Consider the following 26,654-nt stretch of genomic DNA (forward strand, 5'->3'; position numbering starts at 1 on the left):
CGTGTCAGTCAGTGGCCTGCCCCCGAACCCGTGCCTCAGTAGTCTCCCCGCCCACCGTGGGACGGAGTGGCTCCGCCTTCGGAGTGTATCTCCTGGCCTGCTCCAGTGAGGGGTTCACATTCAGAAGCCGCTGGCCAGTGGACAGCTACTTGTGTTAACGAAATCCTGCGAGCCCGAGGTCCACTAGGCCCTCCCTCGAGGACTGTTTCCGGGGCAGGGGGCGGAGCTGCCGGAAGTGGCTGGGAGCTTTCTGTTGCTCGTTGTTTAAGCGTCTGAAGGGAAGGAGAAACCCGAGCTCCGGCGGCGCCGCGGGGCGGCAGTCACTACCAGAGCCCGAGCCGCCGCTAGTCTCTGGACGAGCCAGAAGCCAGGAGTACTGGTCGCGAAGCGGCAGGGCGAGACACCTGCTCACCATTTGATCTCATTATGTCGCGGGGCTCCATAGAGATTCCCCTCCGGGACACTGACGAGGTAAGTGTCGAGTATGGGGGAGGGTTTGGGGCCGTGAACTTGGACGATCACCTCTTCCCACTTTCTCTCGGCTTTGTTTCCGAAGAGAAAGCACCTTCTCCCCCAGAAGCCCAGATCGAAATCCCTGGCGGAAGCTCTAATGACCTCCTTTCCCAGCCCCTGCGCCCTCCCAGGGTGGGAACATTGCGTTCCTGCAGCCTGGGGGCCACTCGAGGAGTTCTTGAAAGTTCCTGTCTACCCTGTTTGTATTTGACAGTACTCTGCTCTTTTCTTAATTCACGGACGCAGGGGTGTGAGAGTGCTCGGTAAACTGTAAAGCACCTCACAGATCGCGGAGGTGGGCGCTGATGTCACCGTGATCTCTCTGCTGCTCAAACCAAGTATCTTTCCCCGAGAATATATAGGATGTCTCCCTTTCTCCCTTAGAAATTCGAGTCTGTCATGGTGCACTATGTTGACCACACAAGCTCCATCAGCGAAATAGAGGCCCCCAAGATATACCCGTTCTGTGTGCTGATAGAGTTAACCCACTCTCGCTTCCCGATGCTTCCTCCTTCATGGGTGGCCTGTGGCTTATCTGAGTAAAGCTTCACCTTTGATGTTGTCTTATTGGAGATCTCATACTCTATTCGTTTGGTTGAGATATAATTCACTTACTATAAAATACAGTAGTTTTTAGTAATTTTCAGAAAGTTGTGTTAACCATCACCACTATCTAATTCCAGAACATTTACCTACTATTTTCATGCCCACATTCAAGAGTGTATGCAACACACAAATGCTGCCTTCATGGCTAATGTGTACAGTGGCATACAACTTTGCATTGCCTCTAGGATTGTCAGACTATGGCATCCGAGTCTCCAGAGTGCCTGTCTGCACTTTACAGACATTATATGTTAAACAAGATTCTGTTTAGTTATTTTCGAGTAAGCAAAGCTTTTGTAGTATTTTATAGTTCTAGTGATTTGAAGACAAGTAGCAGGATTTGTTTGCTTCTCTATGCTTTTTAAAAAATATTACCATATAACCTACTTGTCATGTGCTCCTTAAACTTTTCTTAACATATATTCGCTCGGCCCTTTTAAGAGTGAACACAAATTATACATATATCCATATTGATGAATATTCAAGAAAAGCAGCAAAGAAGAAATGTGAATTTAAAAAATAGAATTAAAAACCTATATTTTGTGTTTTAGGTCATTGAACTTGACTTCGATCAGTTACCGGAGGGAGATGAAGTTATCAGTATTTTGAAACAGGAACACACACAACTGCACATATGGATTGCTTTGGCGGTCAGTATTCATGCAACAAATATTTTTTATGACTGAGAAAAGTATGTGGTTTCTGTTTTCAGATATAGTAATAGCCAGCTTATGTGCATATAAATTAATTGTACAGTGTGCGAAAGTTAATTTCATTACCATTTATGAAACAAAAAGGCCAGTTTCCGAAAAGATGTGCTACCCCAGTGGTAAATTAGTATATGTTGCTAAAGACAAAATTCATTTAAGTTAAATAGTATCTGTATTAAGTATTTGATTATTTAGTGATTGATTACTCAGTGAAGACTAACTTAATGTTTATGGATAAGCTGAGAAAAGGCAAGATGCTGGGATGTAAACATTGCTACTTAACATTGTTTCCCATAAAATACTCAAGAAGGTGATTAGGTTCCAGGCTAATTCACAAAAGGCCTTTTGGATGTAGGGCTTAGCTTTTTTTCTTGTTTGGTCCCTCTATAACATAAATACTATGGAGAGTCTCAGAAGAATCACCTCAGAGAACCTAAAATTCTCACACCCTCCACCCTACCCAGCACTGGCTGCATGATGTTTCTTTTTTATGGGAACATTATAGTAAATGATGATAGTGATACAATATAGTAAATGCTATAATCATTATTCCTAAGCAAGTGTGCCACAGGTCACTTTTATGTAAAGATACATAGCAGGCTCCTAATATTATCATGAAAGGTCAGAGAAGTAGGTCAAGAATTGGGCGTGTATTCAGTACTCAAGCCTAACTCTTGAGAGTATCTTAGATATGGATTTACAGTAAGTCCAGTGACAAGTAGTGCCTTCCTAACTTGAAGTGCTAAATTTTCTTAATCTGTGGAGAACAAGCCATTCGTGCTTGCCACACATTTTTTGAAGGTAACTTCAATTCTTTTTGTATGAATGTTTTCTTTAACAGCATTTACACAAAAATTGGAGTATTGGAGGATTAGCATGGCACCTGTGGTAAAATAAACTGGTGAAGTATTGTGGGCATTAAGTTGTTACAGAGAAAAGAGTGTAGGCTTTGGGATTAGAGAGGCCTTAATTTAAATTCCAACTTGGCTGCTAACTATCTTTATGGCCTTAGACAAATGATTTATCCTCTGAACCTGTTTTTTCATTTAAAATATAGGCATATTAGTATTCACTTTAAGCGTAGTTGTACAGATTAGAGATAATGAATATGAAGCTCCTGGCATGGTATGTGGCCCATAGTAGGTGGTTAATGAATGATTGATATTCTTTTTATTATTAATAAATGAAACATGCCCAGGAAGTTATTCAACAAGCCCAAAGTTATAGAAAATTTTTGATAGATCTAGAATCAGAACCCAAGTTTTCTGTTTAGAATTCTTTATATTGCTTTTTCTCTTGGGCTCTGATTTAGTTTGAAATCAACTATTGTTAGGTAAGAAGTAAGTTGGAAACATTTGTAGGAATTATCATTTTTAATAGTTTTATTAGATAAAATTCACCTATAATAAACTGCATATATTTCTTGTGTACCATTTGAGAAATCTTAGTATATGTATACACTTGTGAAATCATCACCACAATCATGATAATGAATATGTTCATCACCCCCCAAAACTTTCCTCTGAACTCTCCCCTGGTACCCTCAGTGCCCAGGTAACCTCTGATCTGATTTTTATTGCTAAAGATTAGTTTGCATTTTCTAGAATTTTGTATAAATGGAATCATACAGTATGTTCTCTTTTTGGTCTGGCTTCTTTCACTCAGCATAATTATTTTGAGATTTATCCATGTCGCAGCATGTATCAACAATTCTTTTTTTTTTTTTTCACTACTGAACAGTAGCCATTGTACAGATAAACTACAGCTTGTTTGTCCAGTTCTTTGTTGATCAACAGTTGGGTTGTTTTCAGTTTTGACTATTTCAAAAATAAAGCTGCTGTAAAGATTTGTGTACAACTTTTTGCATGGACATATGCCTTAGTAATTCTAATTTGATTATTTTACCTTATAGCTGGAATACTACAAGCAAGGAAAAACAGAAGAGTTTGTAAAGTTGTTGGAAGCAGCACGTATAGATGGCAATTTGGACTATAGAGACCATGAAAAAGACCAGATGACTTGCTTGGATACATTGGCGGCTTACTATGTACAACAGGCTCGGAAGGAAAAGAATAAGGACAATAAGAAAGATCTTATTACACAGGCAACTCTGTTGTATACAATGGCTGATAAAATTATTATGTATGATCAGGTAAAGTAAGTCATATTTCTTTGAATTTATGAGGAAAAATGTGTATGATAGGCAAAGATTTTTTTTGAAAGAGTTTTTTCTTAACATGGTCGATATAGTCAAAATGAAGAAGGGTTCCTTGTTAAAACTGGAATTTCTTTGGTCCTTGTACTGTTGAAATAATTTAGCATATAAAAACCTGTCCACAGGCTGAGTCAGCAATTCCAGCATCTCCTGGTGAATTTTAAGCATATTTTAAGAAGTTAGAACTTTTCTTTTTGTCATTGTACCTGACACAGAAGACTTGTTGCATTTCAGGATAATTTCTCAGTTTATAATTAAGAATTGCTTATTACTAGTTTACACACATTATAGTTGATATAGGAATTTTTATGATGCTGAACCTTCTTTCAAAATGGTTTTCATTTTAGTGTTATATTTTCATGTTAAATTAAGGATAGTCCTTGGTATAGTCAAGTCTAAGATGATGCCTTACTTTTTCAGAACCATTTGTTGGGAAGAGCCTGCTTCTGTCTACTTGAAGGTGACAAAATGGATCAGGCTGATGCACAGTTTCATTTTGTACTCAACCAGTCTCCAAATAATATTCCAGCCCTGCTTGGTAAGTCATTTTTGGCAGCCATCTTAGGGATCTATATTTTTCAGCATATACCTGGAATATATATCTTTGTAATAACTCCTTAGTAATGGGCTTGAGAGCAAAGTAGAAGAGCTTTACATTATTAAAAAAGGAAATTATCTGAAATAGATCATTGTTTCTCTCGGAAATTACAGAAAAAAAGTATATATCAGTTAAGAATAATTTGTTACCCACTTCTAAAGAGTCAATAAACAATCTCAATTTGGATAATTCTGAGCTATTTTAATTATTGTTTTATAATATTTAACATAAAGACAGGACTGTTCTATTTATAGGTATAAATCAATATACCCTTATGGAAAACAAGTTTTAATGTGAAATCACTTTCACTATTTTCAAGTATTTCTTACCGAGAGATGTATTTGATTTAGGTGAGTTAGTGTAGAGCATATGAGACTTGTGTTCTTTAATCAATGCGTGTTTGTTTTTAAAAACCATTACAGGTAAAGCTTGCATTTCATTCAACAAGAAGGATTACAGAGGAGCTCTTGCTTACTATAAGAAAGCATTGCGTACTAACCCGGGATGTCCAGGTAAGAGAAAAACTTTAAGTCTAAGCTATGTATGATACAACATAAAATATTGAAGATTTGGCAGTTGCTTATTGAAGTTGTGAAAAGATACTGCAGCATTGTCGAAACGACAGAATTGAGATTTTAATAAAATATTTGATTCAAAAGCTGAATAGTAGATTGTATTGTAATCTTTTTGCCCTATACTACTTTTCTTTCCCAAATTTTGTTATTTTAGCCAATTTTATTGAGTACTAGCTATGTGCCAGACATTGTTCTAGACCCAGATAATAAGCCAAACAGACCAAAGTCTTTTCCCTCATGGAATTTATTTTCCAGTGAGAAAAGTAAAATGAGTAAAATATATACTATGTAAGATATTGATAAGGGCTAAGGAGAAAAATAGAAAAGGAGTATGAGGAGCACGGGGGGCAGCTTAAAAAGGTTAACCAGGGAAATACATCACTGAAATGGTAACATTTGAGTAGAGACCTAAAAAAAACTGAAATGTGCAGATATATGGGAGAAGATTATTCCCAAAGAGAGGCAATAGGACATACAAAAGGTCCTGAGGAAAGAGTAGGCCTGGCAAGTTTGAGGAACAGTGAGGAAGCCAGCGTGTCTAGAATGGAGAGAGAATGAGGAAAACTAGTAAGAACTGGGGTCAAAAATATAACTAGGGAGCAATCATGTAGGATGTCATAGGTTATTATTGTAAAGACTTCAGCTTTTACTCTGAGAGACATAGGAAGTCATTGGAGGCCTGCGAACAGAGGAGTGACATGATCTGACATATTTAAAAGGATCATTTGAACTTCAGGGTTGAAACTAGAATGGGGCATGGGCAAGGAAAGAAGTAGGGAAATCAGGTAGATACAGCGATCCCCAATCTTTTTGGCACCAGGAACCGGTGCTCCTGTGAGAATCTAATGCCTGACGATCTGAGGTGGAGCTGAGGCAGTGACGCTAGTGCTGGGGAGCAACTGCAAATATAGATGGAGCTTCACTCACTGGCCCACCGCTCATCTGCTGTGTGGCCCAGTTCCTAACCGGCCACAGACTAGTATAGTCCACAGTCTGGGAATCAGGGACCGTTGAGGTAGGAGGCTATGCATTTCATGCAGGTCAGAGATGACTGTGGTTTGCACTAGGGTGGTAATAGTGGAGGTACAAGAGGTCAGATTCCAAGTGCATTTTGAAGAGAGAGCTGATATGGTATTGTGTGTGACAAAGGAAGAGTTCAAGGAATCTCCTTTGCATAAGCAATGGAAGAGTAGAGTTACATTGTACTACATTTGGAAGATAGTTCAGGAGGAACTAGTTTTAGACATGAAAAATTTTAAACGCCTTTTAGCCATGCAAGTGGAGAGGCCAGAGTATTAATTTGGAAGTCATCGACATATAGATAGCATATAAACCCATGAAACTGTGCAGTCACCAGGGAAATGAGTATAGATAGACAAGAAGTCCAAGGATGGGTCCCTCAGATACTCTGACTTTTAGAGGTTATGGAAATGAGGAAGAATCAACAAAGGAGCCTGAGAAGGAGCAGCCAGAGATAGAGGGGGAAAAGAGAGTAAGTACAGTGTCCTTGAAATCAAATGTAAAATGTTTCCAGAAGAGGGTCAGGCAGTGTCAAATTCTGTTGTTAGGACAAATAAAATAGGGACTGAGAATTGATCATTGGATTTAGCAGCATACAAATCATTAGTGACCTTTACTGTATTGGTGGAAGTGAATTCCTCTTTGGAGTGGATTCAAGAGAAAATGGAAGGAAAAGAATTGGAGGCAGTAAATGTAGACATCTCTCAAGGAATTTGTTGTTAAGGGAAGAATAGGAATGGGTTGACAACTAGAAAGGGAAATAGAATTAAGACAGGATTTTTTGACATGGAGAATATGTATAAATAAGAATGATCTAGTAGAGTGGGAAAATTTGATAATGCAAGAAAAATAGGGGAGAGTTGTGGAGCAATGTCCTTAAATACAGAAATCTCCAAACCCCGGGCCACAGACTGCAAAGCTTCATCTGTATTTGCAGTTGCTCCCCAGCGCTACCATCACTGCCTCAGCTTCACCTCAGATCATCAGGGATTAGATTTTCATAGGAGCACTGGTCTCTGGTGCTAAAAAGATTGGGGACCGCTGCTTACGTAGATGAGAAGGGGTAGGATCTAGTGACCAGAGGAGAGATTGGCCTTAGATAGCAACACGATTGTGTTTAGGCATGGCCTTGCAATTGGGTAGCATGTATAAGCATAACTCTGAAGGGATGACAGTATGTACATGTAGTCAGTCACAGTATTTAAGGCCTTAATGAAGCCTTTTTATTCTCTATTTACAACCTGCTCTTCAAAAATTAGATATTGAAGATTAACTATAGCTAAGAGTATTGGAAGACAAGAAAGATACCAGTATTATAGGTGTTCTGTTCTACAGTGAGAAAGGTATCCATAGTGAAGGAGTGAGGGTCACGGCGGGGAGGGGAATGATCTAACCTCTAGTGAAACCAAGTTTGTGATATACCAAAAGGTTTTATAGTGTAGTTATACTAAACTCAATTTTGGGACTTTGCAACTCATAAATAGAGAATGTTTAAGCATTTTTAAAAATTCGAACCCTATAAATGCTCTAGTGTGACAGATTGAATGACCTCATTTTATTTTTTTAGCGGAAGTTCGTTTGGGTATGGGCCATTGCTTTGTAAAACTTAACAAACTGGAGAAAGCTCGTCTGGCATTCAGCAGAGCCCTGGAACTCAATTCCAAATGTGTGGGAGCATTGGTTGGACTGGCTGTTCTAGAGCTCAACAATAAAGAGGTATGTGAGTGAAAAAGTTATCTATTTCCTGTCTGATTTGTCAGGCCCACGGTCCCTTATCTAAAACTCTTGAGACCAGAGTGTTTTACATATCGAAATTTCAGATTATAGAAATGTAATATGATCCCTGCACTGCATAATATAGAACATCCCAGTTATTAGGACACGATCCCAAATAAAAACTTATATTTCTATGGCGAAATGAGTGACTGTTCGCACTAATAGGATAGCCTCACAGTTCAGGTTAAGTTTTATCCCCAAATGAACTTGCTCCAAAAAAACTTTTTTAGAGGTTTTTGGATTGTAGAATCTCAGATAAGGGACCATAGACCGTATATCAGTTTGGAATGCTTCCAGTGGCAAGTCACAAAAAAGAACACTACAGTGAATTAAACATTAGGGTTCTTATTATTTACTCAACTAGGTTGTCTTGGATTTGACGCCTCAGTATCATCAAACCCAGAGTTTTATATCTTTCTGTCCTCCCTTAATACTTGGTCTTTCAAGGCTGTCACCTTATAGTTGCAAGATAGCTCTTCCATCTCTAGGCATCTCATTATTATATCGTCCTTATAAGGAGGGAAGAAAGGGAAAGGATAAAAGGCTTTCTCTTGGGGAAGTTCTATCCTATATTGAGAAGGAAGCTCTCCATCATGCTTCCTCTTATGTATAATTGTCTAGACAGGGTTTCCAATGGAGATACTTCTACAATTAAGTTTAAGAAAACTAAATTCTAACAATTTAATTCACTGTTTGAAATGTTTTATCCTTGGTGAAGGTCAACTAAAACAAAAGCTGTATTTTGGTATCTGAACTTAGATTTACATAACTTTATTTCTTCAGACTATAAAGAAAACTGAAAAAGTGCTAATAAAGTAATATTTTCACTCAATCCTGCCATCATTGTTTTTCTTTTAGGCCGATTCCATCAAAAATGGTGTCCAGCTTCTTTCCAGAGCCTATACTATTGATCCTAGCAACCCTATGGTATTGAACCACTTGGCAAATCACTTTTTCTTCAAAAAGGTAGAAGTCATTTATTAAAGTTCTTTACCTAATTTTAAAAAATTTTGCAATTATAGTTAACATTCAATATTTTATTAGTTTCAGGTATACAGCATAGTGTTTAAACATTTATATAACTTACAAAGTAACCGCCTCCCCCATAAGTCTAGTACCCAACTGACACCCTACATAGTTATTACAGTATTATTGACTATATTCCCTATGCTGTACTTTACATCCCTGTGACTATTTTATAACTACCAGTTTGTACTTCTTAATCCCTTCACCTTTTTTACCCAGCCTCCCAACCCCCCTCCCATCTGGCAACCATCGATTTGTTCTCCGTATCTATGAGTTTGTTTGTGTTTTGTTTGTTCATTTCTTCTGTTTCTTATTAGATTTCACATATAAATGAAATCATATGGTATTTACTGTATATGACTTATTTCACTCAGCGTAATACCCTCTAGGTCCACTCATGTTGTTGCAACTGGTAAGATATCATTCTTTTTTATGACTGAATAATATTCCGTTGTATATTTGTACCACATCTTCTTTATCCATTCTTCTATTGATGGACATATAGGTTACTTTCATATCTTGGCTATATAAGTAATGCTGCAGTGAACATAGGGATGCATATATATTTTCAAATTAGTGTTTTGGATTTCTTCGGATAAATACCCAGAATGGGGTTGCCGAGTCATATGATAGTTCTAGTTTTAATTTTTTAAGGAACCTCCATACTATTTTCCATAGTCACTGTCCCAGACTAGGCAAGAAGGTATGAAGTGCTCTACTTTTAAATCCTGATTTTTTATTTTTCTGTATAATAGTTGATACTTTATAATTTTAATTGGGAAAACAATTTGAAAATGTCAAGAGTTTTTTTCAAATTAGAGTTTTTATCTGGGGGTTAGTTGTCAGGGAGTGGATACATTTTTCCACTTACTCGTTTATTCATTTAAAATATTGACCCTTTATACTGTACCCAACACTGCAGTAGGGATGCAGAGGTCAGTAAAACATGATTTCTGAACTCAAGGAGTTCCATTTCTTAGAAAACAGACATGTAAACAAATGTAAATGTAAAAATAAAGGTCTCTACCCTGCTGTGGTAGAGAAATAAAAGAGGAAATAATCACTGGTTAAAAGGAGGATTTTCACCAAGAAGGAAAAGCTCTTTAACTAGGTTTTTAGGAGGAAGTCAAGAGGTAGTTGAAAGGGGAAAGTCACACATCTTGTCTATGGCCATACCACCCTGAACAAGTCCGATCCCGTCTGATCTCGGAAGCTAAGCAGGGTCAGGCCCGGTTAGTACTTGGATGGGAGACCACCCAGGAAGACCAAGTGCCAAAAAAAGAAAAAGAAAAAAGAAAGAGGAAAGTCACAGATCTATGAACCGGTCTTAGTAGTTTAAGTTTAGCCTATGGTGGGCTCATGGTAGGTGATACATGGGATCCAGATGGTGGGGCACTTGTGTAATGTAAAGAATTTGGACTTACTTGTGTAGGCAACAAGGAGTCATTGAAATTTTTGCATATTGATCATGATGTAATTTTTAAAGTTGCCACTAATTCCGTAGAAACAATGGTGTTTTAGATTTATTAAGTACTAAATCCAAGATTTCATTGACAAGGTTATACAGTAAGCATGAAACTTTAATTTGCCATAGCAAAACCAGGTACTAAATTGTACTAAGAACCTTAACTAGTTATTTAGCAGTTTAAGTAAAAGTTTACAAAACCGCATCAATCTTTATTAATAATACATACTATGTTACTGTTATTGTTGCTATTAATATGCATTCAGTCAATGCTCTAAATGCCAAGTACTGTCGAATGTGCATTCCATGAATATTTGTAATATTCATAACAATCCTATGATGTAGGTAGTATTATCCCCATTTTGTGGATAAATAATTCCCAAGGTTGCACATCTATTAACCATGATGCTTTACTCCCTCTGGTTATAGAAGCATACTCCTCTTTCATAATGAATTGTTAATTAAGCTTTATGCTATAACTGTTATGGTACTAAAAGGCAACTATTTAGAGAGAAGATGGAAATGTGTCTCATAAGCAAATGAAGAGTTACTATTTAAGATAAAACAGTTACACATGTTAGTTTGGTTTTTACTAGGAAGGAAGGACTGATTATAAATATTTGCGTGCATATCTAAGAATCAGTATTCATAGTTGTAGGACAGCTTTCTTGAACCAGAAAAGAATTGTTCCATTTTTAATCTTCAATGCTAGTTACCCTTCCACTGCTGAAGATAGAGACTTGCTTGTATTTAACACAACCAGTATATACAGAACCTTATAGATTGCACAAAGTGAAATATGTAAAATTAGCCAATCTGAGTGTTACAGGACACCTGATCTGTAATCAGCATTGTGCCAGGTGATGTGAGGTCATTTTGCATTGAATGTATGTCTTTAAGGTTTACAGAGCATGTTTACATACATTTTCTCAATTTGTTATTGTAGCAGCCCTAGGGAGGTAGGCAGGCTATTTCTGTTTCCATTTCTACAGATAAAATTGAGGCTTGGCAAAGTTAAGTAACATCACTTACTGAAATCCAGTCAGCTAGATATAGTAAAATTGAGATCCGATCTTTTAATTTTCTATCCACCATTCTGCGTTGCGTCCCCTACAGCAGAATAATTTAGCTGGGAAGAAATGGTATTATTAATTAACATCCCAGACACGTCAGTAATTGAGTGGTGAAGTGAGTTTTGATATGGGAGCTATTCTGACTCCTGGAACAATTAACACAGACCTCTAGAAAGAGCTGAGAATTGAAGTTTGTCTTTTGATTGGAAAAAGCAGCAGCCAGAATGTAGAGTGGATTAAGAACAAAAATTTGGGGGAAAAAAAAACTAAGAGAAGTCTCATCTCAGTTGTGCTAAAAAAGATATGAATGAGGATTTTAAAATAGAATCTACTCTTTAAAATATTATATATTAAATTTTAAATAGAACTATTTTATTCCCTAAAAGGGTGTCATGAGTCATGGAGTAATAAAAATAGGAAAGTTAGATTCTGTAACAAGACAAACTGAACATTTAACCCTTACCCTCATAACAGTTGAACAATATGTAAACTTAACTAAAAGATTGTATAACATAGTTAAAAGTGTGGAGTTTGAATCACGTAATTCAAATTCAGGCATCACCATTATATAGTTATAGGCTTTGGGGAAATAAATTAATTTCCCTCAACTTTAATTTCCTTGCTTGCAAAAGAGTAATAATCGCTTTATACAATTTGAGGCTTGGTAGTTAGGATTAAATGTAATATGCACATTAAATACTTATCTAATGGGAAACAGTTACAATTAAAGACTTCAGTCACATTATTATTCCTAATGTGAAAAAAAAAAAAAGTCAAAACTGGCCATTGACCAAACAAAAGCTGTACTTCAGACCAGATTCCTAATCAAATGAATAAAATGCATTCCTATTAAAACTGGAAAGTCATTTCCTACTTCCAGTGTATAAACTCTGACTTTTTGAGACTCTGAGGAGTTTAGCTGGGTAATCCAAATGAAAATTGAGTCTAATGGAAAGGTCAAGGCCCCTGCATTCAAGTAGACCTGAATTCAAATCCAGCTCTGACACTTGGTATTCTCATGTGGTACAACATTTCCTTGCAGTCAGAAACAAACAGAAAACAGATTCTAGCTTTTCCACTTTAGACAACACACTTTATCTTTTTAAGCCTTCACTTTCCCATCAATAAAATGGTAACAATGACACTTTTTGTAGAGTTTTTGATTAAACGTGGAACTAATGTAAGCATCATACCTAGCATAGTACTTGGCATATAGTAGTTCTCAATAATTGTAACTGCTCCCACTACAATTAATAAGGGACTTAACCTCTCTTAGGTTTTCTCATCACAAAAACAGGGCTGATATACCACAAAGGATTGTTGTAGGGATTAAATGAAGTAATAGATGTAATGGGCAAATGTTAACTACTGGGAAAATGTTGGTTCCCATCTCCCCTGAATTTATGTGTAAGGGGAATGAGAAAAATGATTAGTAATTACAGATACAGTGCTGTTGTTGTTAATTCAATTAACATTTTTAAAGAAGCCTTATGGTTGAGACTGTTAGAGTTGTTTTGAGTTCGCTCAATTGATTTTTGGATCTTCATCTTCCAGGACTATAGTAAAGTTCAGCACTTGGCTCTCCATGCATTCCATAATACAGAAGTGGAGGCTATGCAAGCAGAAAGTTGCTACCAGTTGGCTAGATCATTCCATGTTCAGGTAAGATAACTTTACACCTCTCTAAATATCTAATCTTTTTTGTTTTATAGTTTTTAAAAACTATACGTACTGTTGGTCTTGTTTTATTTTCATTTTTTTTAGGAAGATTATGACCAAGCTTTCCAGTACTATTATCAAGCCACACAATTTGCCTCATCCTCTTTTGTGCTGCCATTTTTTGGTTTGGGACAAATGTATATTTATCGAGGTGACAAAGAAAATGCATCTCAGTGCTTTGAGAAAGTTTTGAAAGCTTATCCAAATAACTATGAAACTATGAAAATTCTTGGCTCTCTGTATGCTGCCTCAGAAGATCAGGAAAAACGAGATATTGCCAAGGTACATTTTTTAAAATCTTAGCTATTTTCTGTTATCTGTCTATCCCTTGACTCTCATTCCTCATTTTTTGTTATTGCTAGTAAAGATATGATGGGAGCAGTTTTGTTAGCTGAGCTAGCTCTAGTTGAAATAACACTTAATTTATTAAACAGGGTGCAGCGGCCACCGCTTTATACTCTGACAGCCTGTGGTGGACATTTTAGCTTTATGATCTCTGTTTCCCAGGGCCATTTGAAGAAGGTCACAGAACAGTATCCTGATGACGTCGAAGCTTGGATTGAATTGGCACAAATCTTAGAACAGACCGATATACAGGTATTTCGCAATGTTTTTCTTTCATTTCCTACCTAGTGGTTTGTTGTTGTTGTTGTTGTTGTTGTTGCTGTTTTGGTAAGGCTAGTGTAGTGTGTGTCTCTCTTATTTTCACTTACACCTTATTCTGTCCACTTCGAAAATTTAGGGTGCACTTTCAGCCTATGGAACAGCGACCCGGATCCTTCAGGAGAAAGTGCAGGCCGATGTTCCCCCAGAGATTTTGAATAATGTGGGTGCCCTCCATTTTAGACTTGGAAATCTAGGGGAGGCAAAGGTAGGAAAATAGAAACATTCCTTTCTTTTATACTATCAAGTTGAATGCATACTTTTTTAGATAGATCGACTAAGTATTTTAAAAATGTAATTTTCTTTTCTTTCTCAGAAATATTTTTTGGCATCATTGGACCGTGCAAAGGCAGAAGCTGAGCATGATGAACATTATTATAATGCCATTTCTGTTACAACATCATACAATTTAGCCAGGCTATATGAGGCAATGTGTGAATTCCATGAAGCAGAAAAACTATATAAAAACATCTTACGGGAACATCCTAATTATGTTGACTGTAAGAATTTTAAACTTTTTAAAATGTATTTAAATTCCCACAACAGCAGCAAAAATTTAGCCTGAAAAAAAAATCTTTCTTGAAATCGATAGTAAAAAAATTTGCAGGTTATAATGTCCCCTTTTCTTCAGGGCAAATTCGTGGCCTTAAAAAAAAAGATGCAGCTTTACTTAAATTTATATTAGAAGCTAAAACAACAAAAAGTCAGTTGGACCATATTTCATAGATGAGGCTATTTTCAGTGGATCGGCTCCCTTTATCAGACTCTTAACAACTCTTTGCATATTTGGTGATGGACTTACTTTTATGATGGTCCTGCTTTGATTTCCTATAAACATTTTTTTAATATAATAGTGAGAAAGAGCAGTGTTTTTTCTTGAAATAATAATTACTAAAAATGTCCTACCTTGAATTTTATAACCTAAAACATTGTAAAATTAGGGAAATTTTTATTTTTTTATTTTATTATTATTATTTTTTTAACACCTACAACACCTAGTCTTCCTAGGTGGTCTCCCATCCAAGTACTAACCAGGCCCGACCCTGCTTAGGTTCCAAGATCAGACGACATCGGGCACATTCAGGGTGGCATGGCTGCAGACAGAAATTTTTAATTAAAAACAATTTATATACTATACTTCCCTTAAAAGAACCTAGAGCTATGATGTTTAGACTCTGGTCCAATCTGGAGCTATTAACTTGGCCCCTGCCATGCTGTTACGGATGCTAGCATGATTTAAAATAAATAAGATTTTAGTTGAATGCCAGACTGAATTTGAATTGATTTGGTAGGTAATAGTAGGCTGTGGTTGGTTTCTTGAGGAGAGTGACATTTTATGGAGAAAATAACTTAAAATTATATGGCACTTTTTATTAAGTGGAAGAGCCACAGTAAGAGCCCAGTTTTTCTAACTAATAGTCCTTAGTAACCCATGCTTTCAAATTTTTCCATATGACAAGCAGCTTTTTAAGAAAAAATAACTTGACAGTGCTGTGCATTAGAGAGAAATTGGAAACAGAACAGCTCCAAGCTTTTTAAATAACTTAGTTTGAAATAAGGACTTGGACCAGGATGCCAGCATTGGGAATGGAGTGGAAGAGATGTCTGCGATGTCAAACAGTAAGACTTGTTGGCGACAGAGTTGCTTTAACTTGTTAGGTTATTGATTATATTGATGCTTGATATTTTTTCACCTGTGGAACTATTCTGTTCATTGCATGACTGTATTAACAAAAAACAATTGTTTCAGCAGTATGACTTTAAAATTATGATCCTTTATAGCTAATGTTTTAAACAAAAATTTTTAATTAAATGTATATTTTCAGGCTATCTCCGCCTAGGAGCCATGGCTAGAGATAAAGGAAACTTTTATGAGGCTTCGGATTGGTTTAAGGAAGCTCTTCAGATCAATCAGGTTGGTAATATAAACTCTTAGGTATGAAAAATAATTATTTCATCTTTTTCCCCCAGTAAATATTTTTCCTTTTAATGACTGTTATGTTTCTATTATCTTGGCATTTCTCGGTTTTCATTTACTTGTTAAAGATATTAAAGCATATTGAATTAATCTAAACTTTTTGATTGAGGCCCACAGTAAGAAATGGATTTCAAATCATAGCCTAGTATGCACAAGTTTGTATATATAAGCAACTGAAATGAAAGTTTTGCAAATCACCATGTGCTCTTGCCCTGTGAATTACACTGATATTTTAACCATATTTTCATTCTACTGTATTTCTTATCCTGGTAACTACATGCCAAATTGATTTTACAACTCACTAATCTTTCTCAACTCTTAGTCTGAAAAACACTGACATAAATGTAGCTTGTAAACCTCTTCAGTAGTCAGCTATTGTGGAGAGATGATTGATCTCTCTGAATCCAAATTACAGAATCCAAATTTTGCTTCTTTTTATATGTGTGTTTCAGGACCATCCAGATGCTTGGTCTTTGATTGGTAATCTTCATTTGGCGAAACAAGAATGGGGTCCAGGCCAGAAGAAATTTGAGAGGATATTAAAACAGCCATCTACACAGAGTGACACTTATTCTATGCTGGCCCTTGGCAACGTCTGGCTCCAAACTTTACATCAGCCCACCCGAGATCGAGAAAAGGTAATTTCTTTTTGTCTCTTTAAAACAAAACTGATACTCATTTCATTCTTGTTTGAATTTTTTTTAGTCTTTGCTTTTTTTATAGGAAAAGCGTCATCAAGATCGTGCGTTGGCCATCTATAAGCAAGTACTCAGAAATGATGCAAAGAATCTGTATGCTGCAAATGGCATAGGTACTATAAATCTTGGATATCCATAATAATTTGTGTAATAATGGTTTTGGAGAAATGTTTGTAGATCAGAATTTTTCTCTAAATATAATGAAGGTAGCTATTTTAAAATAGGACTTTTCTTGTTTTTCTGGCTACAATTAGAAAATTCTTAACCATGAACTTTTTTCTAACTTTAGGAGCTGTTTTGGCCCACAAAGGATATTTCCGTGAAGCTCGTGATGTATTTGCCCAAGTAAGAGAAGCAACAGCAGATATCAGTGATGTGTGGTTGAACCTAGCACACATCTATGTGGAACAGAAGCAATATATTAGTGCTGTTCAGATGGTAATGTCTTTTAAAATATTTTTATATTATGATCATTGTTGAGCAGATGTTTTCTTAACCATTCCGACCCTGTCATTGTGCTGCATGCTGCTATCTTTTATGATACTGTGTCTATTCAGAGGTTTATCATTATATAATGTTAAGGCCAGTTTGTGGTGTCCAGACAGAGATATGAGTCTTGGTTCTACCTCTAATTGCATGCCTTGGGAAAGGACACCCTCTCTGAGCCAATTTCCCTACCTATAAAATGGGGATAATTGTAGCTTAATCTCAGAATTTTGTGAGGATACAGTAGGAAAAGTACTTGGCACCGTACTTGGCACTAACTTGCTGAGTATATCAGTAGTGCCCAGAAGATAGGTGGGATTTAATATCTGTTTGCTTATTTTATCCTCTTAGGCCTCAGATGGGAGAACTGAGTTTCAGAAAGGTTAAATGACATTTTTTAAAGTAAAGGAAAAAATTCCACGGGGATGTTTTCACGATTATAGAATTTTGTTATGCTTTTCATATTTGTTGAATGCTTAAACTTGAAGTAAAAAAGTCATATTGCTCTTATTTTAAAATTAAAAGGCTTTTGGACTCTCTGGGAATTATTAGGGTCATAAAAACAAGCTTCTTAATGAAGGAAGATGCCAAGAGTAGTCCAGGTTCTGGGAAGTGGTTAACCTTTTTTCTAAGAAGGGGGTTATTACTAAATTCAGAATGTTGGAAAGGCCCTAGTCATAAGGATTTAGAGAACCCAGATTGCATATAAAAGTCTCAGAAGTTATGTTTTTGGCCTTTCTGATCTGCAGAATGGTAATGTTGCCTTTTAAAATGTGAACTAATACATGGGATATTCAGGGGAAAACTGTCTAACCATCTTCCCTGAAAAAGATCTTACCTATGACAAGTTATGTTCCACGGTCAACAAGTGACATGTTCATGGTAAAATTAACACTGGTATTGCTGTAATACTGGTTTTACCAAAAAGTTAACAACTGGAAGTACAATACCTCTCATGCTCATTGCCAGTGGGTTCCACCAATCCTAAAGAAAAGTGGTAGAGTCGAACCCAAAGTAGCTAGGTGTATGATATCTAATAGTTGTCAATAAGCTAATTTTAGATAATATTGCTAAAGATATGAAAAAGATCTTCTTATCCTTTCAGTGTTGGTCCGTATTTCAAATGGAAAAACTATTTCAAGTATTCATTTTTTTGTGGAGGTTCCTTAGTGTTGTGGTTAGCACATCTGATTTACATACAGAAGGTCCTGGGTTCACGCCTCAGTTGGAGCCACGGACCATAACCCGGGTGCGCCAGGGAAAGGGCAATATCCATAGGTCGGGGGTGAAAGTGGGGAGGGGGAATTAAACAGGGGGAAAAAGTATTTTTTCTTATGATGAGATTTTTATGTTGTGAAAATATATCCTGGTGAATGTCAGAAATTGTTCTCAGATTTTTTTTTTTTTTAATTAACCATTCAGGGTATAAAATACATTTTCATATGCCTTTAAAATCACTTGAAATTTTATTACAGAATGATATCATTTAATCTTTGTGTTTTAATTAACTTTTCCTTCTATCGTAGTACGAAAACTGTCTCCGGAAGTTCTATAAGCACCAGAACACTGAAGTTGTGCTCTATCTGGCACGAGCCCTCTTCAAGTGTGGCAAGTTGCAGGAATGCAAACAGACTTTGTTGAAGGTAAAAAGAACTCATTATTATTCTCATTGAATTCTCTGCTCCATTATCCATTTTTTTATTCTGTTTTAAGCATGTTCACATACCTTATGCTCTCTTTGACTAAAATTCTTTTCATGTCATTAGATCATATGAAATATTTGCTTTGTTTTTTATTTATAGGCTAGACATGTGGCACCCAGTGATACAGTTCTAATGTTTAACGTAGCCTTGGTCCTGCAAAGATTAGCTACCTCTGTCCTGAAAGATGAAAAGAGTAATCTGAAGGAAGTACTCAATGCTGTGAAAGAACTGGAACTTGCACATAGGTAAAGATTTTGTAGAAACAACCTTCGAAATGCATTTTTTTTTAGACGCATGTGTCTCAAAAGGTGCTGAAAATCACTTCCCTCTGGAATCTATTAGAAAAAAGAAATCTCAAAAGGGAATCTATTTGAGAGGATGGGTAGGAGGCCTGGGTGAAAAAGGGGAGTTTGTTGAGAAGTACAAATTGGTAGTTATGAGTCGTCACGGGGATGTGAAGTACAACATAGGGAATATAGTCCATAATATTAAAATAATTATGTATAGTTCCAGGTTGGTGGTAGACTAATCAGGGGAATCACTTTATAAATTATATAAATGTCTAACCATTATGCTGTATACCTGAAACTAATATAAAATAATGTTGAATGTCAACTCTAAAAATAAAAATTAAAAGGGGGTGGGGGGAACCCAAAGCAGACAGCTGCCACCAGGTGGCGCCAAACCATAGCTAGGATGCTGCCAAATTTGGATCCTGTAGTCTGATCCCTCGAACTGGCTGGCTAGCTTTGCAAGCTTGTCCTAGACTTTTCATTAACTTGACAATAATATGACCAGGATTTTACACACTTGAAACTTTTAGATTCCATTTATGTTGGTTTTATTTGTTATACCAGTTTATCTTTTTGTGGCATATTTTTCCTTGAGCTAAGATTAAGGCCTTTCCTCTTAAATAATGAATAGGTTTATTCAACTCAGCTCAAATTTATATAACTTTATAGTATTTATTTGGTAATTCAGTGTATGGTAAAATTAAAACCTGACATCTCTTTAGGTTTTGTCCAACCTTATTTAAATTCTTGTTTAAGCATTTCTTGCCTTGCTTGGTAGATTGCGTACTTTCATGGCCTAAGCCTCCTAACTGCCATGCTGACGTATTTAGTAAATTTAGTGTTAAGTAAATATTTATTGCTTGAACTTATTTTTGGTTATTTGTTAATTTACTGATAACATTAAATGTAACTTGGCTTTTCTTAATGAACTTGTTTTTTATTAAACAGATTGAGTGGCATATTGATGAGAGTCTTTTTTTAAGTGAGTTGCATATATAATTTTCCTATTGAGATGATAGCCCTTCATGTATTAAATACGTGCATGTAAGTCAGTCAATATATAAGCCTTTTCTCAGACTATTTTTGTACAACAGATTAAAAATATAAAGGGCCTATTTCATTAGAATTTTTTTAAGTAAAGTATTTTATTTTCTTGTTCCATTTAGATACTTCAGTTACTTGAGTAAAGTGGGAGATAAAATGAGATTCGATTTGGCCCTTGCTGCTACAGAAGCCAGGTAATTACTGTTTATGGAAGGTGACTTTGGGTGAGGCAGCGATATAGATGTGGGCTGAGAGAGTGACACAGTAGTGAGCAGGTTCCTGGCCTTCCAAGGGTCAGCCTTCACATTCCTCTCTGGGACTCCCTAACCTAGACCAAGGTTTTTTCCTAAGTGTCCTTTCAGGTAATATGTCAAAATTTATTTAATACTTAAGTTCTGTGGGAAGATGCATCAGCTGTCACCAGGATCAAGATATGATTCCTGATTCTTTGAATCACATGTGAAGATAACGTTGGAAACCTTTTTAGCTGTGCTTTGGGAACAACAATTTGGAAACAACATAGTTGACGGCATTGGCTTACGAGAAACAAAGTTAATTTTGCTAAGACTTCCTGTAGATAGCAGCTAATGATCCTGCTTCAGACTTTTTAATTTGTGTAAGGAAAACTTGCTCTGAGTTTTTTAACAAAAAGTACGCTAGCTACGTTTATGCTTCTCTAAATCTGAAATATTTTAGGCAATGCTCTGACTTACTGAGCCAGGCCCAGTACCATGTGGCCCGGGCACGCAAACAGGATGAAGAAGAGAGAGAGTTGCGGGCCAAACAAGAGCAAGAAAAAGAACTGTTAAGGCAGAAACTTCTTAAAGAACAGGTATTTATTGTGTTTTCTTTTATACTAGAGTTAAAGAATTACATGCATCTATGTACTTTGTATGGTAAAAATGAAGTCCTTCTTATGGTAGCCATGATTTATTTCATCATAAGAACATTCTGATGAGGTTTTTCCCTACCCTTTTTTTTTTTTCATAGGAAGAGAAACGACTCAGAGAAAAGGAAGAGCAAAAGAAACTTTTGGAACAGCGGGCACAGTATGTAGAGAAGACCAAAAATATTCTTATGTTTACTGGAGAGACTGAAGCAACAAAAGAAAAGAAAAGAGGTGGTGGTGGTGGACGGGTAAGATGTGACTAACCACTGATGCTGCCGGTACCAGTCCCTGTCTTTTGACTTTCAGAAGTGAAGATAAAAATGATTATATTCACTCCGTACTTAGTCCTTAGCTAAGAAACAGCCTTCCAAGATGGAATGCTTTAATTGGCAGTTGGTATTTAGAAATGCTTCCCAATGTTGGCCCCATACAAATTTTTACCTTGTAGCAACCTAAGCAGTTGATGATTTTGCCATTTGAGAAATTTCTTCCAATTAGAAGTCATTAAAATCTGGGCCTCAACAAGCACCTCTTCCATGTGAGTTGGTAAAAGATCCTTCATTTGTCAAATGACTGATAGGATAGGGCCTCATCCTGCACCTTAGAATTTCAGCCACATTCCATCAACCAGGAAAGAACTGATTGTAGTCTTGTTTGGATTTCAGCGTTCTAAGAAGGGAGGAGAGTTTGATGAATTTGTCAATGATGACACCGATGAAGACCTGCCAATATCCAAGAAGAAGAAGAGAAGAAAGGGCAGTGGTAGTGAACAAGAAGGCGAAGAAGAGGAGGGTGGTGACAGAAAGAAGAAAAAGAGGAGAAGGTATTATTAATGTGTTTTAAATAACCTTATTAAGGTGGCAAAAATACTTTTCAACCTTTGAAACTTTCTTATGTTTAGAATTTGCAAACATTTGATCTTCCCAGACAGTAAAGCCTTTTCATACCCTATGTCCTATTTGAATCCTAAGGTAGACCCCACTACAAAATCCCCTGAGTGCTTGGAATCTCCACACATCTCCACAGCTTTCTTTCTGAGAGCTATGATTTAGTCATATTAATCGGCTTTCTTATGTCTTAAAAAATTGTAATATTTATCGGAATACCTATACAATTTAGAATGAGAACCCGGTGTGTTCACACTACCTGTCTATGTGCAATCTTAGAATAAGTCACTGAGCCTCAGTTTCCTCTCTATAAAATGGTAATAGTGATGTCCACTTAATGGCTTTGCTGGGTATTTTAAATGTGGATTAATGTGAAAGAAAGGCCTTTTAATCCTCCCAGTACCATCTGCTGTTAAGAGGTGCCCTGCGTATCTCTCACCTGGAGGTGCCCCTAAGCTGTCCCCTTCCTCTCATCATGCTTCACTGTCCAGGAACCTCCCGTCGGCTATCTTACCTAGATCTGTTCTTCCCAACCCTTGGCTGACTATACTTGGGAAAGAAGCTGTGAATTCATTCAGACACAGAGCTATGGAATTGAAGCTGTGATAGGACATTAGCAGGCCTGGAATGAGTAGTTGGGAAGGAAGAAGGAGGAGGGAAAAGATGTTGAGGTCTGGAACCTAGGTCTTTGTCACATCCATTATCACTCCACCAAATGCAAGATTCAGACTTATTTTAGATTAATAAGAGAGTTCAACAGTGACTAAATTAGTCCACAGACATTGCGTAAATACATGGTTTTCGCAGACTCCTGGTCCGTGTGTGCAGCAAGAATAAATTATGGCCTCCCCCTTGAAGACTGTACAGTATGGTTGAGGCACCCATATAGAAAGGTATTCAGAATTGGGATGGCAAAGTCGTTGTGGACTTATAGGCATGAGTGAATCTTGACAAACTTTTCCTTGGTGTTCACTACTTAAGACCTACAAAGGGAGAAGAAGGATCTGATGATGATGAAACGGAAAATGGCCCAAGACCAAAAAAGCGCCGTACACCAAGAGCAGAGAAGAAGAAGGCTGTAAGTTTATGATACTGTAGGTTTCTGTCCCCCTACATAGTCTTTTCCGTAGGCGTAAAAGATTGCAGTACATTAGAATACATTCTTTCCTTGCCATTTCTTCAAGCACAAATGCTGGTTTTTGAAGTTTATTGGTTACCATTTGATTGTATTATTAGAGTGCAAACCGCATTTAACAAGGTGTCCTAATGTGAGAGCCTTGACTAATCTAGTATATTTGGTCATCTTTCTTTAGCCCAAGCCAGAACGTCTGCCTCCTTCAATGAAGGGAAAAATAAAATCCAAAGCCATAATATCATCGAGTGATGATTCTTCGGATGAGGATAAACTTAAGATTGCTGATGAAGGGTAGGAAATTTTCCCTTGGTATATTCTTCCAATGAAAGATAATAGAGTTCTTCCAGAGACACTGTCTTCAGGCATTCGGAATGGTCTAGTGTTTGAAAAAAACCTATTTTGAAATTTCCTGCATGACATTCTCCTAAGTATATCATTTTGCTACACTATCATTGGCTGGCTAAAAGTATGATGAGTAGCCTGATCCTGGTCCTGTGGAGATAGGGACTTGCTTGCTTGACCATTTCCTCTCACGTTGAACAGTGGTGACTCAGCTCTGCCTGCTTTGCAGAGGGCTTATCCTAGACTGCTTGTCCGGTGCTCTCCTTTAGCTCATGGCCCACCAGGTGAAGTCATATTTGATTTTACTTGTCCTAAACTTGCCCCTCAAGCTTGAGGTGCCCCCCGCCCCCGCATTTGGATTCCTAGTCTAGGACTCTTAACACTATACTACACCATGTTCTGATGGCCATCGTTTCATTCATTCATTCATCAGACATTTGAACATCCATTGTATAGGATAGCGTGTAAGTGCTGGCGATACAGGGGAAAAGGACATGGACCCTGCTCCCAAGGAATTTATGCTTTAGAGGCAATGGAGAATCACAGATAAACCAAAAACCACATTATTGTGGGATAAGCGTTAGTCCTTAGGTTTTGCATTTTTTTTTTTTTTCTCTAAGGACCATACCTAATCTGGAGTTGGGCTGTTTGGGGGAGCTGTAAGTGATATTTTTTTGTGAAGGAGAGGCTGTTTGAGTTGAGTACTAGAATATGTGGTTCTGGTTGGTTAGAGGTGGGAGGTTAGCACACCGATGGGCTAAGGTTGCTAGTGGTAGGCTCATCTCATAGAGTAGAGATCTGTTGGGAACCATCTGTAAAGATTTGCAGTTCCCCTTTACTCTGAAGACTGAATGACACAAGTTTGGGTTGCTTTTCCCTAAAGTGCTGTTTTACCCTTACCCAAGCATTGCCCTGATCCATTGGTTAGTGGCATGCGTGATCAGAGCAATGAAATGTATGGTTTTAGAATAAGCACTGTTAAAATTTGTAGCCAGAAAGGTCCAGTGTGAGAGGCTGAGCTGCTGCCAAACCTACACCTGAGGTCAAGGCCAAGTTGATTTGAGCCACTTGCATCGGTTAAACTTTGCTCTGACCGTGGTGAAGTGTTTACTTATTTGGCCAGGCGGAATGGAATAAATTGGATCCCAGGGGGCCTACTGGCTTTTAGTGTATATACAGAATGAATATATAGCATTTTCTTAGTTTCTCTACATATTCTCTCAGTGTCCTGAATTACATGTGTGTGTAGGTTTCTGAAGAGAGTAGTACATTCACCTCCCTCACCCTTCTTAGACTGAACCATGTAGGATTCAGTATTCCTCTCTTGAAATATCTACCATAGAAACCAAAACTAAGGAATATACCAGAGAAGTATGTCGTCCTCTCCAAAGCTCTGGGGGTGAAGGGGTTGGGTAAGGAGCTATCACAGTGGTTAAAGGAATGTTCTTTCCTCCAGAGCCATCAGGAAACCGAGATTCCCTGGGTGCCACCAGCATTCCAAGCATAAGCACAAGTCTCTTTCCCTTTAACCTAACAACTGATAAGTAGAGGGGGTACTCAGAGCAAAAGTAAACAAGCCACAGAACTCTTTGAACTCAGACTTCCTGTCTTGACTAAATCTAAATCTGGTCATGGGGAAGGGCAGTGTAGTAGCAGATCCTGGGGCAGAAATGGTGGCTTTGCCCTTCAGATACTGATAGCATAGATGGTAATAAGGGCAGGAAGTTTCCTGCTTATCTAGCCTTGGGGGAGGGTTAATTCTTCAAAGTCTCTACAGCTAAATGAGATCCTGGGTTTTACCTTTGCTGCTGTGAATTTGTTTATAAAAATAAAAATATACTTTTTTTATAAGTTTATAAATGAAATTGAGAAATGCTTCATTCTGATGAAAGGTGTCTGATAAAACCTAGTAAGAATCATCCTTCACTGTTTATGTTGTCTGATAAAGTACCTTATTCTTTTTTCCTTCTTAATCTTTTTATTGTGAAACAGATCACATTTATAAAAAAGTACACAAAACAAATATTAGAAAATGAACATTTATATAAACACCGTTCGGGTTAAGAAATAGAACATTAAATACCCTTATTTTTTAAAAGCACATTCTCTACTGTCAAGTTCCCCACTGGCCAGAATCCTGGTACCTAACCAGGGTTTGTCTTTTCGCCAGACATCCACGGAACAGCAACAGCAACAGCGACTCAGACGAGGGTGAACGGCGGAAGAAACACACCTCTTCAGAGAGCGACTCAGATGAGAACCAGATCAAGTCTGGCAGTGAGGCTGGCAGTCCCCGGAGGCCCCGACGACAGCGGTCAGATGAGGATTCAGACAGTGACCAGCCATCCAGAAAGAGAAGGCCCTCGGGTTCCGAACAGTCTGACAATGAATCTCTGCAGTCTGGGAGAAGCCGCTCGGGAGGGTCTGAGATTGACTCTCGCCCGGCTTCTCCAAGTGCCGAGTCAGATCGAGATTCCGAGAGAGGATCCGATAATGAGGGTTTTGGCCGAGGCTCTGGAAATGAATCGGAACCAGAGGGATCCAACAATGAGGCCTCAGATCGGGGCTCCGAACATGGGTCAGATGATAGTGACTAGGTTTTATTTCATAAATAAGCTTCATCTCTGGAGAAAACTTTTTTAATATATGAAAGCTGTGATAAAAATGTTTCAGATGTTTAGTCAAACAATTGTGAAATTTTCCTAAGGCAATTTTTTTTCTATCTGTTTGTATATTACTAAGCTCCAAGAGACATTTCCTTTGCTAGAGTGCAACATTTGAGTCTCTTGTGCAAATGAAGAATGTGACTCTTCTTCATTATGGTACAATTCCACCTATCATATGTGAAAACTGCCATAAAAATAAACCCAGATGCTAAATCATTCCTACAAAGGTTTAACTGAAACTGGCAGACGACTCATCTTTGTGTGTTAAGCAGCATACTGTTTTTATTGCGATCTTTTACCAAGTGGTGCAAGAAACTTGGCATTACCGTCTTTATTCTACTTTAAACTTAGATTGAGAATATTTCTATTTTCTGGAGGAATGGGTGTCTACTGTATAATTTCACCAAAGTACAAACAAAAAGAAGGTTTTCTTCAGTAGTGTAATACTGCAGCCATGTAGATAACATCACAAATATATAATTTGTTAGGTTGAATAAGATGTGGAAAAATGCTTTTCTGTTAGTAGAATGCAAAGACCTACCTAAGCCACATAATAAAATTCTTTTACCAACTTTTA

At 37.3% G+C, this 26,654-nt stretch overlaps 1 protein-coding gene and 2 pseudogenes across 1 annotated transcript; 2 read left to right on the forward strand and 1 right to left on the reverse strand.

The window, feature by feature from the left end:
• Nucleotides 1-230: 230 nt before the first annotated feature.
• CTR9 (CTR9 homolog, Paf1/RNA polymerase II complex component) lies at nt 231-26,654 on the forward strand. The gene is made up of 25 exons (XM_011377256.2): nt 231-471; nt 1,668-1,766; nt 3,739-3,978; nt 4,462-4,579; nt 5,062-5,151; nt 7,802-7,950; nt 8,869-8,976; nt 13,129-13,236; nt 13,339-13,575; nt 13,801-13,890; nt 14,036-14,164; nt 14,273-14,456; nt 15,783-15,871; nt 16,387-16,572; nt 16,658-16,745; nt 16,922-17,070; nt 18,645-18,761; nt 18,921-19,066; nt 20,281-20,352; nt 20,855-20,990; nt 21,149-21,295; nt 21,713-21,870; nt 22,916-23,012; nt 23,248-23,360; nt 25,582-26,654. Exons 1-25 carry the CDS (start codon nt 427-429, stop codon nt 26,006-26,008), a joined length of 3,522 nt encoding a protein of 1,173 aa, XP_011375558.1. The 5' UTR covers nt 231-426; the 3' UTR covers nt 26,009-26,654.
• LOC111730339 lies at nt 10,199-10,317 on the forward strand (annotated as a pseudogene).
• On the reverse strand, nt 14,940-15,058 carry LOC111730337 (annotated as a pseudogene).

This window comes from Pteropus vampyrus, unplaced genomic scaffold (genome assembly GCF_000151845.1).
Source record: "Pteropus vampyrus isolate Shadow unplaced genomic scaffold, Pvam_2.0 Scaffold307, whole genome shotgun sequence".
In the NCBI taxonomy this organism is placed as follows: Eukaryota; Metazoa; Chordata; class Mammalia; order Chiroptera; family Pteropodidae; genus Pteropus; species Pteropus vampyrus.

What these genes read in the sequence shown, in the direction of transcription:
- CTR9 (XM_011377256.2), top strand. Translation starts at nt 427, where the DNA reads ATGTCGCGGGGCTCCATAGAGATTCCCCTCCGGGACACTGACGAG. An exon ending in ACATCCTAATTATGTTGACT is followed by an intron (nt 14,457 to 15,782) that starts GTAAGAATTTTA and finishes GTATATTTTCAG; the next exon opens with GCTATCTCCGCCTAGGAGCC. An exon ending in GAGGTGGTGGTGGTGGACGG is followed by an intron (nt 21,296 to 21,712) that starts GTAAGATGTGAC and finishes TTTGGATTTCAG; the next exon opens with CGTTCTAAGAAGGGAGGAGA.